Below are 16,089 nucleotides of genomic sequence, written 5' to 3'. Positions count from 1 at the left end.
TTTCGTTATAGTCTTCTTGTCCCTCTCTTTGTCCCTTTTGCGCTCTTCCTCTCTCTTTCTCCCTCACCCTCCTCCATTTGCTTCCCAGACTCGCTATGGGGCCGCCGGTGTGTGCCGGTGACGACGCAAAAGCGGTTCTCAACTTTTCCGTAAAGATAAATTTGGTCCTCCCACCTGGCGTTCCGGGGACACCTCAAAGGCCGCAGGTGTTCCGGGAGCGAATATGCGCTAAAGTAATTAAAAGTTGGTCTTTCCTTTCTGTGGGGGAGTTTGGACGTAAGCTGATTATTACCATTGTTCTGCCGGCTGTTTTGTGTTGCTGAGTCGAGCTGTGCGGGAGAAGAATGTGATATGTTTATGCCTTCGTCTTGTATTGCCTTTGAGAATACGGGTTTAGGACTGTGAGATTGGGGAAAATGTAACCACGCGTACACTTTTATGATACTTATCGTTGGTGGAGTGAAGCTGCCTTAGTGGTTGACGCTCAGGGAATATAATGGTTGAGTGTCGTGGCAATGGCTGTCGACGTCTGCCCGGAAGGAGTGTTTTCATGCCGTATTTTTCTCCCTTGTGGAATTGATTTACGCCGCAATAAATATTTAAAAAAAACACATGCAATCGCACTTTTGTTTTGGCAACATGACCTGCAATACGAGCTCACGGATTTTCGCAGTCGTTAGCAAGACTCCCCTCCTCTCCCTTCCCTTCCCTGCCTTCCCTTTCTATCCCCCATCCCACTTCCCTTTTCCCTCTCCCAGTCACCCCTCTCTCCCTCTCCTCACCCACACCACCAGGGTTCCAAAGCGCTCCTCCAACTCACACGTATCGAGGTGAAACTATCTGAAAATCGCCTCCAAGAAAACTTTAGTGGGCCAGCTTGTGCCACTGACTCAGGACTGACTTGTTTAACTTGCTGACACTGGCAGGCTGACGGATCTGATTTTCTGCATCGGTAGTTTATGCACGGCTGGAGGAAAGAGGAAGACTAGCAGTTCGACAGATAGGCAGGGAGGGGGGCAGGTGGAAATAAGATACTATGAATGGCTAGAGGAAACAGGCAGAACAGGAAACCGACAGGCAGACAAGCAGACAGGCTGAGGGGTGAGGACAAGTTAATGGTAAACCTTGGTGTTATTCTCTCCATGCTAACTGATGTGCCGTGAGAGAATTACCTGCCCAAAGCAATCAGTTCAAGTGCCGCAGGTAAATGTGTAGTTCACCTGTTCCTTTGTTAACTGTGTATTTATTTATTTAGTTGCTGTGTGTGTGTGTTTGTGTGTGAGGGCAAGAGTATCACGACAGTAAAGTTTTTGCGGCGTTCCCCATTTGTGTGTGTGTGTGTGTGTGTGTGTGTGTGTCAGTGTGTGGGTATTTTTTGTGAGGAGTGTTGTGGTGTGTTTAGTGTGGGGTTAACGCTGAGTGAGGTTGTGGTATGTAGCTTTCATACCTTCCTCTAGTTGGTTTTTACTCCCTCGTTTTTCCTCCGAGTGCCCCTCTCCCTTATTTGTTACGACTCTCCTCTTTATCCATCACCTTTTTATTCATCGTCCTCCTCCTCCTCCACCTCACTCCTTCACAACCTCCTCTATTATCTCCTCCTGCCGCAAGATGCCCCCACACTTTTGGCAGAGTGAAAAAAATAACCATGGTCAAAGCACTCAGGGTTCCGTGTCAGCACTTCGCCTTTCCCTGCACGAAACATTTAACCAATTACTAGTTTTTCCAGGAATTCGTGTACCAAAGCTTTGCATGGCTGGCCCATTACGAGAACGCTCCCCCACCCAACACACGCCTATACTCTACAAAAATAAGTAAATAAAACAAATGAATACAGAACGAAGTGAATGAATGAATAAAACACTCTTACTGCTGCTGCTGCTGCTGCTGCTGCTGCTGCTGTTGTGGCGTGGACTATAGAAACCGCGCAACACTAAAACTTCTATTCTGAGGCTCGTGTGCTGCCTGATAACGATTTGATTTCTGTATCCTGCAGTGAAGTAAAGACAGGTGGAATGGCTGAGCGAGAGGCCACGACACACACACACACACACACACACAAACACACACGGATAGACAGACAGATAGATAAGTCACGTAATATATTAGATAACTATATACACACAAATTATATACATATTTACATTATATATATATATATATATATATATATATATATATATATATATATATATATATATATATATATATATATATATATATATATATATATATATATATATATATATATATATATATATATATATATATATATATATATACTTGTCAAATATGTTGCACACAGAACTTCACACACTAACTAGAGATAAACACACACACACACACACACACACACACACACACACACACACACACACACACACACACACACACACACACACACACACACACACACACACACACACACACACACACACACACACACACACACACACACACACACACACACACACACACACACACACACACACACACACATACCGTGCCGCCTGTCTCCCTCTCGCTCTCCTCATCCCCCGCTGCCCTGTCTGCCAGCTAATTATCGGAGATCTTGCCTAGCGACGGGAGATCCAGGGCGCGGGACGGGAAGATATTTGGTGCCAGTGACGGGATGGGATCTGAGGGCAGCGGCGGGAAGGAATGTGGGTCCAGGGACGGGAGATGTGGAGGCAGAGACGGGAGGAAATGTTGGAGGATATATTAGTTTTTGGAGGGAAGGTTATTATTATTATTATTATTATTATTATTATTGTTATTATTATTATTATCATTATTATTATTATTATTATTATTATTATTATTATTATTATTATTATCATCATTATTACTATTATTATCTTTATTATCATTATTATATTACTTATTGTTATTGACATAAGTTTGCTTCTGCTGCTGAGAGAGAGAGAGAGAGAGAGAGAGAGAGACGAGAGAGAGAGAAGGAGAGAGAGAGAGGAGAGAGAGAGAGAGAGAGAGAGAGAGAGTGAGAGAGAGAGAGAGAGAGAGGATAGACGGAGGATGGAGAGTGACAGGCGAGGGAGGGACGGAGGGAGAGGGAGATGGGGGGGGAGTGTATAGCGGGGGAAATTGATCCTCCACAACAAGTATGTCACGATCTGTTGTGTTCATGGTAAGGGATCGCCTTTTGCTTCACCACTAAGGGCTACCCTAGTGCAGGATTACCGTGTGTTTGCAGCGTGTAAGAAAAAAGTAACATTGACACCTTTGATCTGGTCTCTGGGTGGACATACGGCTCGCCCGCTACAAAGGCAAAAAACTAATATCCATAGTAAGACTAACCTTGTTGTGATGACCACGTGAGGTGTTGGGAAGAAGCCACTGCCTGCCTCAGTACAGAGTTGTGTTCGCTGCGTCAAGAGTTGTATTATCTTCCTCAGCGCTTCTGCAATGCTCCTAGTGTCCTGAGGCGGCAGCAATCCCATGTTTACTTTTCGTTTGCTCTTCTCTCGTCCAGCAGCTCACACACCTGCCACATTCAGAGGCCACACAGTCACCATACCCACGCACTGCACGCCGCTGCAACGCCCTGGCTACTGCTCACAGGTTGTGTTTTCAAATTACAAGCAGTAACCAAACGGTCCCACATTGGACCTTCGCGCGCCAAGTAGTGACGTCAAGTTTGCTGCTGGGCGGAGAGACACACCTCCCTGACGGTGAGACGGTGCCACCCTCATCATTCATTTCCTGCATTGTTTTATCCTTATATGTGATTTTTTTAAGCCGTGATGGCTTGTGATGAAACTTACAGTGTTATCATAGCATAATTTTAAGGGTTTATAAGGACAGTGGATGTACGTATAGTTTAGTAACATCACTACCTCATCGTAACTATACTACTTGCCTCCGCCCCTCCCTCTCTCCTTCCCTCCTCTTCGTCCCTCCTTCCTTCAACCGTCTCTTCCCTACGCCTTTCCCACCGCCGCATATCCAGACACCTCTGTACACCACAACAACTTTGAAAAGAGGATATGCAGGGAAGAGTTTCAAGTCATAGTAAAATATTGGTAACACTTCAGAAGACGTGGAAGAAATCGTATTCAATCTTATGTAGGGCTGCTCATATATTCATAATCCTATATACAGTTTTGGGAGTGTCTTGTATTACGCATGTCATCTTTCCTTTTCGTTATCGTTGTTGTTATGGTTCTTCTCCTCCTCCTACTCTTCCTCTTCCTCTTCCTCCTCCTCTCTTCCTCCTCCTCTTCCTCCTCCTCCTACAGCACTGAATCTGAGATGCTTGGGGTTACTCCATCTTCGTAAACGCTTCCCCTTAAGGCAAATCTTTTTGATATTGGAACACTTCCCGCCACGGACGAGTGACAACCCCGCGCGTCCTGACAACCCTAGGAATCCAATAAGTGTCGCCAGAATGTACGACGCTTCGTGAATAGAATGAAGTAGATGGCGACCTGGCAGCGCACTACCCCCGCAATATCCAGTAATAGTGGAAGTAATAGCAGGAGTATTAGTACGTACGGAGCAGTATAAGCAGTAGTAGCAGTAGTAGTAGTAGTAGTAGTAGTAGTAGTAGTAGTAGTAGTAGTAGTAGTAGTGGATAGTAGCAGCCTCAATGATAACAAAAAGCAACACTATAGGCAAAGTTACATTGTGTGCGTTTGTATCATCTGTCTATTCAGCTGTAAATGTACCCCATGTGTGAGTGTGTGTGTGTGTATGTATGTGTGTGTGTGTGTTGTGCTGCACCAGTGAGCTCAGCCACAGTGGTATATCACGGGCCCGTGTGCCGGTGTGTGCGTGGCGTGTGCTACCTCTGACAGCGTCCATCATGAAAAAATGCTTTGAACTCCGGAACAACTTGTCGACAGGGAATAATGTCCAGCCCAGAAAACGATGCCGCTCAGATGGAGTGTAACCACATCGCCCCAAATCGTAGCAGTCGCCTGGTATTATGTTACCGTCAGAATGTAGCATCGATTACGTCATTAAAACCCCTACTGGTTAGATATTCCTGCAGCAAGGTTACGTCAATATCGATCGGTTATTGAAATAGTTTCACGACATGAGCGAAATCATACTGTATATCACTAGAATCTATTGAGATTTAACAGAAGCTTTAAAATCATAGAAAAGTTAATATTGATAAATGTCCTTAGAAAAAAAAAAGAATATCACCAAATGATAATGAGAGACATTCGTTTCAAAACTTAAGTGACAATGTATTTTGCATATCTTTCTGAAGAATTACTGTACTGTTGCTGGAGGGGAATGAGTCACAAGCAAATGCTGTAATAGAGAATAAAGTGAGTCCGCTTCATAGGAGGTGAGGCAAATATTTCAACCAAAAATGTTTTCAAAATAGCATAGCGCGTAATATTATTTCTACTTATTTACTTGTTATTACATTCATTCCTTTATCCCAGTGACTAGATGTAAAAATGTGGTTGTATTTCCATTCCATTCTTTCTAACTGAAATGTACACCTTTGCCTATTCAACTCTCTCTCTCTCTCTCTCTCTCTCTCTCTCTCTCTCTCTCACTCTCTCTCTCTCTCTCTCTCTCTCTCTCTCTCTCTTTGAGGGAACATTGGGCCAACATATGTATATATACAGTAGATATGAATAGAAGCATTCATAACAAGTGTATTGATCTGTTACTGGTGCTTATCTAATCTAATATAATAATACACTACTGGTACGTATTATCCAACTTGTATACGCCATGTAAGTACACTTTGACACAGCTCTTATGTGGAAGAATAGATTGTGTTATGTACTGTTTGTGCAGCCTTCCCTGCGCCGCCGCCTGTCACGTGCACTCCAGCGTCCACTTCCTTCTGTACACCAATCATTCTTCAAGGAAAGGTCACCGCAGTCCTCTTGGCCATTGAAGGGACGCCTGCAGGGCGTCCCTGCACACAACAACAGCCCTGGGCAGGCCTTTCCCTTCCAGCATAGTCCACACACACACACACACACACACACACACACACACACACACACACACACACACACACACACCACTATTCATTCTTCATTCTTTATATGTACACACAACAGTAACCCAGATTCCCTTCTCCTACACCAGCACATCCTTAATAGATGTTTTGCGATTGTATCCGCATGTAGTCCCTCCTCGCCCCTCGCCTCTCAGAGCCTCGCCCTTCCCTCAGGTACACACACGAGGCTCGCGGATGTTATTGTCACAGCCTTGTGTAACGCTGGAAGCCTGTGTGTTCCTTTGCCCAGCGCTGCCTCGCTTGTTTGGGGAGCTTCAAGTTAAGCTAGTAGAGAGATAGAGGGGAAGGGAGAGAGAGGGGGAGAGAGTACCAGAAACTCCGCCTAACAGACAGACGGACAGGCAGAAAGTGAGTGTTATATAAGGTGTACTGGTAATGCACTTCCGGCCGACAGGACACGTGACAGCCATTGGATTCTCATTTTGAAGTTTTTTTTTTTTTTTTGCGGGCGGGTGTGGGTTGGATGTGTTGTACTGGAAATGTAACGAGGAGGAAAGTGGACAGCAGGTAGACACACACACACACACGCACACACACACACACACACACACACACACTCTCTCTCTCTCTCTCTCTCTCTCTCTCTCTCTCTCTCTCTCTCTCTCTCTCTCTCTCTCTCTCTCTCTCTCTCTCTCTCTCTCTCTCTCTCTCTCTCTCTCTCTCTCTCTCTCTCTCTCTCTCTCTCTCTCTCAGTCGCGAGGGACTACCGCCCGTCACCACTTTTGAACTTTAATACCTAAACTTTTTAATTCTGAGACGCTCCTCCGACGGTGCGTCGTGACGAAAAGTTGCGAACATTATTTTTGCAGAGTTTAGCTGCCGCCTTTACATTTCGTTACGTCTTCCTCTCGGTCATTGAGTGGCATCCCTTTAGACACCTGTGGCGGAGATGACGCGGGCAACACGACATGGTTATAGAAGTTTTCCTTCACGCATTGCTTCCAACTCCCGAATTTAGTTATAGTGAGGCTGAGGTGGCGCTGGTAGCGGCTGAGTACTTGCCTTTCTAACCTAAGTGATACCAGAGTTCGTCCTCTTTAAGTTTGAAATAGTCAAACATATCAATATTTAATATCGAGTTTCTTACAAATATATACATTTTTCAAGGTTCGTCCATCTACATTCACTTGAGTATTACATGTATTTCAAAAAGACTTCCCTCAAATACGTATCTACTAAACTATTCAGGATGCAATGCGCGTAGTTTCACGGATTCTCTGACTTTAGAAAATATTTTACTGTGAATAAAAAATCTTGCTCACAGATATACCGTTGTCAGATTCGTTATGGTGTGCGGAGATGGCCGGATATGTGGTGGTGGAAAGGTGGACGAAAGGGAGACACCGTGGAAGACACGAAAGGAGAGTGGGTTGGACAGAAAGAGGGAGGGAGCGCTAGTTCTACATAAAAATACATAAAAAGACAATGATTTTTAAAGTGTACTGAGATCTATTATGATTAAAACCTTGAGTAATGTTATCAAAACCTTCTATACTTCATCACGAAGGCCACGAAAACTACACAAGGACGGACGCAGAGCCGAGAGGAGGGAGGGAGTGAGGGAGGGGCGGAGGGCGGTAGTATTTAAGATGAGGCGTTGGTGCTGTTGCTAAACTATACGTACATCCATTGTACTTTTAAAACCATAAATCATACTATTACAACACTAACTTTCATCACAAACCATCAAGACTTAAAAAAAATTACATACAAGGTTAAAATAATGCAGGAAATTAATGATGAGGTGGCACCTTCTCACCGTCAGGGAGGTGTATCACTCCGCCAGCAGCAAACTTGACGTCATGGGCCAGGGCATGCAGCGGCGTGCAGTGCGTGGGTATGGTGACTGTGTGGCCTCTGATGTAGAGGTGTGTGAGCTGCTGGACGAGAGAAGAGCAAACTAAAAGTAAACATGGGATTGCTGCCGCCTCAGGACACTAGGAGCATTGCGGAAGCGCTGAGGAAGACATCACAACCCTTGACACAGCGAACACAACTCTGTACTGAGGCTGGCACTGGCTTCTCCCAACACCTCACGTGGTCATTGCAACAAAAGGAGGTTAGTGTTTATATGAAGTGACTAGACTTGCCCTTGTAGCAGGAAATTCCCTTCCCTACCCCGCCACCCCGCCATGACTGTATCAGCTGCTTACATATCAGCTGTGCCTCCTTTGTATCCTCTCTCACACTGCAAACACGGTCTTCGCGCACCACAGTAAGCCTTACTGGTGAAGTACACACGATATATTATGTAGAAGGCAATGAATCATACCACTTTGTCGAGGATAAATTTTCCCGCGCTTCCATCTTATGCTCCTCCCTCAATGTCTTCCTCCCCCTCGCCTCCTCCCCTCCCCTTCTCCCACTCCTTCACGTAATCCTCTCTCTTCACCGTCTCCTCCTCTCCCTTTGTAGATGTTTATATAAGGTTTTTACTCAGTATAAGATATGTTTTCGCATCTTATAATATGTGACACGTCATGTTGCTCAGAGAGAGAGAGAGAGAGAGAGAGAGAGAGAGAGAGAGAGAGCGTATGGAGACACGTGGCAACTATGTGAGTAATAAGTTTATTACATAATATTTAAGGACTCTTTCATTCATGCAACGATTACTGCTTGGAGGTCAGTTCAGTTAGAAAGCTTTGCTGGCTGTTCTGTATATCAGCGACTCGGTGTACGCTTCATCCTGCAGGAGTAGCCACCGATGATGCCACACGTCTCCACCACCCCAATTCATAAGCTGCAGAGCTTTGGAGGAATGCGAAGCCGACTCACTTGAAGTCGAATCGTTGAAGCTCCGGAATGAAGTCATCATGAATATAGTGATAAATGTTGCACTTCTTTCTCGTATTCATAGATACACAGACGCTTCATGTTTCTAGAAGCGTGAAGTGAATGAGATGATTCACTTGGAGTGGAATCTTTGAAGCTCTGGAATGCAGTCACAATAGATAAACATGTATAATTCATTTCCTTTCTCGCATTATTGATACGATTATTGAATTAGCGGGAAGAACATGGAAAGGATAGTGAAATGAGAGTAAGAGTATGGTGAATGAAAGTGATATTTAACGTAGAAACTAATCAGTGTAGCCTTCAACAAATTGCCTCGCCTCGCCACACGAACACCATCCTGGCAGCTCGGGGTCGGTGGCGGGACTGGCGGCATGATGTAGTGGTGCATTTGTACATCAATTTCCCAGTATAGGCAATTTACATATATATGATGCATTAAACCAGTGGCCGCCCTCTGAACTTACCCAGCCGTATCATTCTATAAGGCCAGACGTTCTTTATATGTGCATGTCTATAGGAACTTTGATAATCTTAATTCATATCGGACACGCAAAGAATAGGCACGTGATGTAAGCCAAGGATTGTGCAAATGTATCGACAATGTAACACAGTACTTCTAAGGCGGTGTACCAGTGTAGCGAGCGCTGTCTAATCCCTCCCTCTCTAAGCATTGAAGACCATTTTCCTGCTGTAGAATCTTGTAGTTTTAATGGTGATGATTAACGAAGCGCTTCACCAGTGTATCGAATAATCTTTGAACAAATCTTGAGAGTTTGACGGACTTGCTTTGACGTGAATAGATAGTAATGATGTGCAGTGTCCATTTTCGAGACGTGATCATTCGGCTCCCCGCGTAGGTTTAATTAGGCCACATCAGAGCACACCAATACACCGAAATAGTACCTGGACGTGTGTGTGTGTGTGTGTGTGTGTGTGTGTGTGTTTTGTTGCCGTGCCTATAACGTAACTTAAACGACCTTCATAGTTACTGGTATCTTGTTTGCGAAAATAATGGTAATGGTGATGATGATGATGATAATAATAATAATGATAATAATAATAATAATAATAATAATAATAATAATAATGATAATGATACCAGCGATTGCAATCTATTGTAAAAATGCAATAATTAAGCTCCGACATTGTGATTTGTTCAAGGTCGGTGAAATACATGTAATGCAAAACAACGATTGCAAAAATATTTATATATAAAGGAGAAAAAATATATATGTTGCATTATGCATTGATGTCCTCCTCTGTGTGTGTGTGTGTGTGTTTGTGTGTACGGTTTCCATATGTCGGAAAACACTTCAAAATGCGACCATAATATGAACTCGTGCATGCTCATGGTATATACGAGTATATTCTTGTATTTATCAGGTATATATATATATATATATATATATATATATATATATATATATATATATATATATATATATATATATATATATATATATATATATATATATATATATATTCTCTGACAGGGATCCCCCATAGTTAGCACGCTGACCCAAAGATCTTATTTTATCGCGTGTAAAATTCATGTGGAATGTTCGTGGTGTGCATTCCTTGGCGTGCGTAAAAGGCAAGAAATAAGAAGAGATGAGCAGCGGCTTGTGTGGCAGTAAGTGGGTCATTAGGGCAATTTCGGGGAGACGAGGACAGTTCGTGCATGTATTTACCATTACCCGACCACTATGCTCAGCCTACATTTCTCTTCCCAGACCCTCCTCCTCCCCACACTCTGCCTTCTCCTTCCAGCTGTCTGCCTCCTCCCCATTACACCCCTGCCATGCACTCCACACTGCACCTCCTCCTCCTGTATCAATCAATCTACTATCTCCCCATCGTCGCTTCACTTCACTTCATCTTCCCTTCACTCTCATCTCCCCACCTCCACTTCTACTCCACACCATCAGTCTTCTTTCCATCTATCCACCTAAATCTGCTCCGTAAATGCAAATTCCACCTTGCATTCCACACCCTATCACCTTTTTCACTTCCACCCTTTGCAGCAAAGATCTTAACCTCCTGTCCTTCTTACTTTCTCCCCACTAACATTCCACTCCCTTAACCTCCTGTCCTTCTTACTTTCTCCCCACTAACATTCCACTCCCTGCCAAACTCCACCTTGCACCCCACACTCCTCCATTTCCCAGTCAACCCAAGCAGTCTGTCCCCCCCACTCCCCGTCCTCTCCCATTCCGCTGCCATTCCCTACGAGAGCAGCATGCCGCCCTGTCTACAGCATTCGTGCCGAGAGGGAAACAATTAAACTCGGGTATTATCCCATTGAGGATGACAAATTGAGAGCTTTTGATGCAGCAGACCGCAATCAGCTTCCTTCCTCCCTCCTTTCCTCGTTCTCTTCCTCCCCATCTTCCTCCCTTTCCTCTCTGTCTCATTGTCTTTCTCTCTCCCCATGTCTTTTTTTTTTTTTCACTGTTCAATTTTCCACTCTAATCTAGTTTGTTGGCCAATTTTCCTTCTCATAGGCGTGTTTCTTGTTTGTTAATCTCCTTTGTGGAAAATGTTCGTCCGCCGCGTCTCGATCCTTGAGTCAGAGGTAGAGAGGGATTCCTGGCACTAGTGAGCAGCAGTAAGACTAAATAAAGCAGAGGAGAATGAAAGGTAGGAGACGAAAATTAGTAACCAAGGAACAAGAGGAAAACCAGACGAAACTTAAACAGGAGGAGAAAGATAATAAACAAGGCGAAGATGAAGGACGAGGACCCAAGAAGGAACACAACTTAACAAAGAACAAGAAGACAACCATACAAAACTCAAACATAAGGAGGAGGAGGACTATAAATAAAACAAAGAAGAGATTGAAAAGCAGAAGACGGACACTATAAATAAAACAAAGAAGAGATTGAAAAGCAGAAGACGGACACTAGACAACCAAAGAAAAAGATGACCAGACGAAGACCAGAGAGAGGAAAACGTGGCTAAGATAGAAAAAAAAAAGTATGAGACAGGAACAAGTGAAAAATAACAAGAAAAATAACAGAAAACATAAAGGCAAGACACGGATGATATTACAACTTCCACGAGGACAGAATGCACAGTTACTTGAATGAAAGGCACCGCGACTTCTGTGAACTGATTCTACAATACTCGCGTCACTTCCAGCTGGGAGAGGAGGGCAGGTAGGAGGCTGCTGGGTAATAGAAAATTATGGAAGTATGAAGCAGAGATCGCCAGGACCTATCAACTAAAATTGTCTGTCAGCAATTGTTGTGAGAGATATTTTGGCCTGGCTCAAATTAAATCACTGAATTGGGAGGGCAAGAGAGAGAGAGAGAGAGAGAGAGAGAGAGAGAGAGAGAGAGAGAGAGAGAGAGAGAGAGAGAGAATGTGTCTGTCAAAAAAAAAATAAATAAAAAAACATCATAAAGAATAAAAAATGACTGAGCATATTACGTCTCTAAGAACAGATAAAGATAATAACAGGTGGAAACTATGCATTTATATACGTAATCTCAAGGTCTCATTATCTATGTATATATTTATTTGCTTATTTATTCAGTTGTCGTGGCGGCGCAGTCTCCGTGAGGTGGTGCACGCCTCTCCGTCACTGCAGTAGCCATGAATATTGGCGCGTCCTGCTGCCGGTGTGATTTACATTCAGATGGGTATTTAGAAACGGCGTGGCGAGGCGGGGAGGGAAGGGGTTTTGCTCTCCGTCCGCTCGTGATGATTGCATGTTCCGCCGGCGGGAGACTGTTCGTGTATGCTGGGCTGTGCTTGCTGTGCTTGCTCGTGTGTGTGTGTGTGTGTGTGTGTGTTTATGTGCACACGCCACGCAAACGTGATTTTTTAAAATTTTCTTGAAATCCCCATAATTTCCTTAGGTGCATTAAGGTATTCAGCGCAGTCGTTCCTCTATCAGTCAGGAGGGAGCGAGGAATCCTGCCTTAAAGAGAATAATTATAGACACCTCCAGCTGCGGCTTCATTCTTCCACAGGGGGTGTAATCACTGTAATAACTATATATGCCACCAGCTGCTGCTCCATGCATCCTCTGTGGACGTAACTCGGGTAGCCGCAGGGGGTATAATCACTGTAATAACTAAAGACGGCACCAGCTGCTGTTCCATTCTTCCAGTGTGGACGTAACTCGGGCGGCCAGTGGGCTGCATTCACCTCACAGACCCAGGAAGAGCCGCGCCAGGCCCTAACAGATTGAGAGCTCTTCCTCGATTCGTTGGGTGGTGCATGGCTGTTTCTAGTTAGTGGAACGATTTATGTGGTTAATTTAGATAACGAACGAGACTTTGGCCTGTTAACTTGTCGACGGATTTCCAGCAATTGGTGTCCAGTTCGTAGCTTCTTAGAGGTGTTAGTCTCGGGGCTGTACACACGGGGAAGCTACGGTGCTGAGTTAGGATAAAAACTCTTCGCTCAGCACCACTTGGCGTTGTCGATATATGTGCCACATGACAAAGAACAGGAGACTCAGTCCGTCTATGTGCCTTGCCGTGCCTTGCTGTTGCGTGACAGACACTGAAGAACAACCTAGGGAAGAGAAATAAACCCTTCGATAATGCTTGCCCTCGCATAATCACAGATATTAGCGGAGAGGCAACTTATCAATTCAGGTATTGTTCCGTGCGACCAATCATAACGTAATGCTGCATACCTCAGGCCGCCAACCCGTGCTCGCGTGCAGGACATGAATCACGAGGTATAAGTGCCACTCCTCCCTGGGGTTCGATCATGCTCATTATTCGTAAGAGACAACTAAAGACCAAGGACAAGCCCTCGAGGTCTGTTCATATATTCTGCCGACACTTTTTGGAATGCTAAGGACGTCTGGATTGGGGCCCACCGGGAGTCACAGGAGGGAATAGCTGCTGCTGTTGTCAATGATGCGGCGCGTGTTGATCCCTTAGTCGTGCCAGTTACTGAAGTAAGTTTCAGACTTTACCTTCAACTAAAAGCGTATCTACAAAATATTTCCGTCTGAAATATGTATATTCATGAAAGAAAACGCGCTCTTTTCACCATTTACAAACATTTTTGCAATTGCATCTATTTTTGAATCCATACACGTACCCCCCGCAGAGGCTTTGTGCCAATATTTGTACTCCTGAAATGCCGAACACATGCGATTGTAAAATGCGTAAAAGTATTGCAGTACAGTTTTTCCCGCAGCTCCCTTCATCAGGCAATGCAGGAGAGATTAATTATTCGAAAACATTTTTGTCGTGTATGAAACTGCGCAGTTGTCATCAGTGTTTGCAGTTTTGAAAGGATGACCGAGGAGACGCCATACGTATTGTTGTATTCGGTGCTTTATCCAAGCCTTGCCTATCTATCTTTCTTTAAGTGTTCCCCTTCAAGTCCATGTATAATTTCTTACCGTATTAATGTATTATAAAGTGTTGTGGTAGGGCAGACGCAGCCATATTTATAGACTATCATTTGTTAATTTTGTTCTCAGAATTTCACATTTAATTTAATTTTTTCTTATATTTTTGTGTGATTAATTTGTATTGGAGCTGGGCAATCTTAGCGGCATCATTACTTTATTATTTATTCCTTTTTCTCTTCGGAATTTTACATGTGATTTACAGAAACTGAATCGTCTTTTGTTTTACCTTCTCAGCTTGATTAATTTGTATTGGGGTGTGGTAAACTTACCTTAGCAATGGTTTACACAATCGCTAACCATTTTCTTTTCATGACTTCGCATCCAATTACCGAAACTGAATTGTCCTTTTGTTTCATCCTTTCTGTTTAATTAATTTGTATAGAAGTAGCGCAATAATTTTAGACAATCATTTATTATTTTCTTTTCATAACTTCATATTTCATTTATTGAAACTGAATAGTCTTTTATTTTATCTTTTTTTGTTTCATTAATTTGTAAGTACGATAACTGCTTCCATTTCAGGTTCTTGCACTTTTTTTTCGCACCTTTGTCTTTCCAGTGCACAGGTGATAGATTTCCAGCCACGCGGTGTTTTTACTGTGCACAGGTGATAGATTTCCAGCCACGCGGTGTTTTTACTGTGCACAGGTGATAGATTTCCAGCCACGCGGTGTTTTTACTGTGCACAGGTGATAGATTTCCAGCCACGCGGTGTTTTTACTCAGTGATAATGAACACCGGACGCGTCGTGGCGGGAGACTCCTCTTTAATTGGCGGACTCTTGCGTAAATGAGTGTTTGAAGTGAAATGAAAGCCAATTATAGCACCCTACCCTCGACTTTTAGCTCTCTCTCTCTCTCTCTCTCTCTCTCTCTCTCTCTCTCTCTCTCTCTCTCTCTCTCTCTCTCTCTCTCTCTCTCTCTCTCTCTCTCTCTCTCTCTCTCTCTCATGTACCAATATTGTTCGTAAATATTTGGATTTCATTTCTGGTCTCTTTATTCCTAACAGTCACCATCCACCAACACCAGAACCACCACCACCACCACCACCACCACCACCACCTGAAGTCCTACCACAAACAGCAATACACCACCACATACATCATCACAACCATTAACACCACCACCACGAGTGTCTATCAAGTTACCATCATCACCATCACAACCACTAATATCAACTTCATCATTATTACATTCCTTTCCCTCCTTTTATCATTTCATCTACCTTCTATTCGCTCTTTATTTATTTTTCTCTCCTTCACTCCTAGTACACCACTTCATATTCCCTTCTTTATCCTCTTTCTCCTCTTCCTCCTCCTCCTTATCCTCTCTCCTCTCCTCTCCTCTCCTAACTTTTTCTATTCTTCCTTCTTCATCGACTTCCCTCCACTTCATGTTCTCTATCTCCTCTTCACGGCCGCATTGTATGGAAGGAAAAAGGAGCACGGAGGCGTAAAATAAACCCTAATGAAAGAACTTTACGCAGATAACTTTGGAATGAGAGGCAGATGTGGGACGACAGACTCTCTCTCTCTCTCTCTCTCTGCTCATCACATGAATGCTTTCTATCAGATTCATAGATAGATAGATAGATAGATAGATAGATAGGTAGATACATAAATAGATAGATACCGACAACAAATTAGAATTCACACGAAACACAAGAAACACACATTACAAATTAACAAAGTCAAATCAACACGAACGAATAGTAATATGCATACTATTCACGGCCCATTAAACACACACACACACACACACACTGGCGTCCCATTTACTGGACTTCAAGCACTGTTACCGCTGCTCTACCTCGCTATATTCCGCGCCACCACCTAATGATTCGCCAGTGTCGCGTCCCTCACCACTACACCTGTCATTATCACACCTGCGGCGGC

The 16,089-nt window shown here is 43.7% G+C and overlaps 1 protein-coding gene across 6 annotated transcripts in view; it reads left to right on the top strand.

The window, feature by feature from the left end:
• LOC135098145 (solute carrier family 35 member F3-like) overlaps positions 1-16,089 on the top strand; it is a 117,897-nt gene that overhangs the window by 48,387 nt on the left and 53,421 nt on the right. For 4 of the 6 annotated variants that reach the window (XR_010266601.1, XR_010266602.1, XR_010266603.1 and 1 more), the window contains exon 5: positions 7,779-8,072. Coding sequence is in view for 1 of the 6 variants with exons in the window: in XM_064000354.1 (XP_063856424.1) it covers positions 7,779-7,811 (33 nt within the window). In the remaining 5 variants the exon portion in view is untranslated. Of the gene's footprint in view, positions 1-7,778; positions 8,463-16,089 lie in introns of those variants that run through there. The other 2 variants (XR_010266605.1, XM_064000354.1) reach the window with 1 other exon arrangement.

This window comes from Scylla paramamosain, unplaced genomic scaffold, assembly GCF_035594125.1.
Source record: "Scylla paramamosain isolate STU-SP2022 unplaced genomic scaffold, ASM3559412v1 Contig47, whole genome shotgun sequence".
NCBI lineage: Eukaryota > Metazoa > Arthropoda > Malacostraca > Decapoda > Portunidae > Scylla > Scylla paramamosain.
This window is presented reverse-complemented; position numbering and strand designations above follow the sequence as displayed.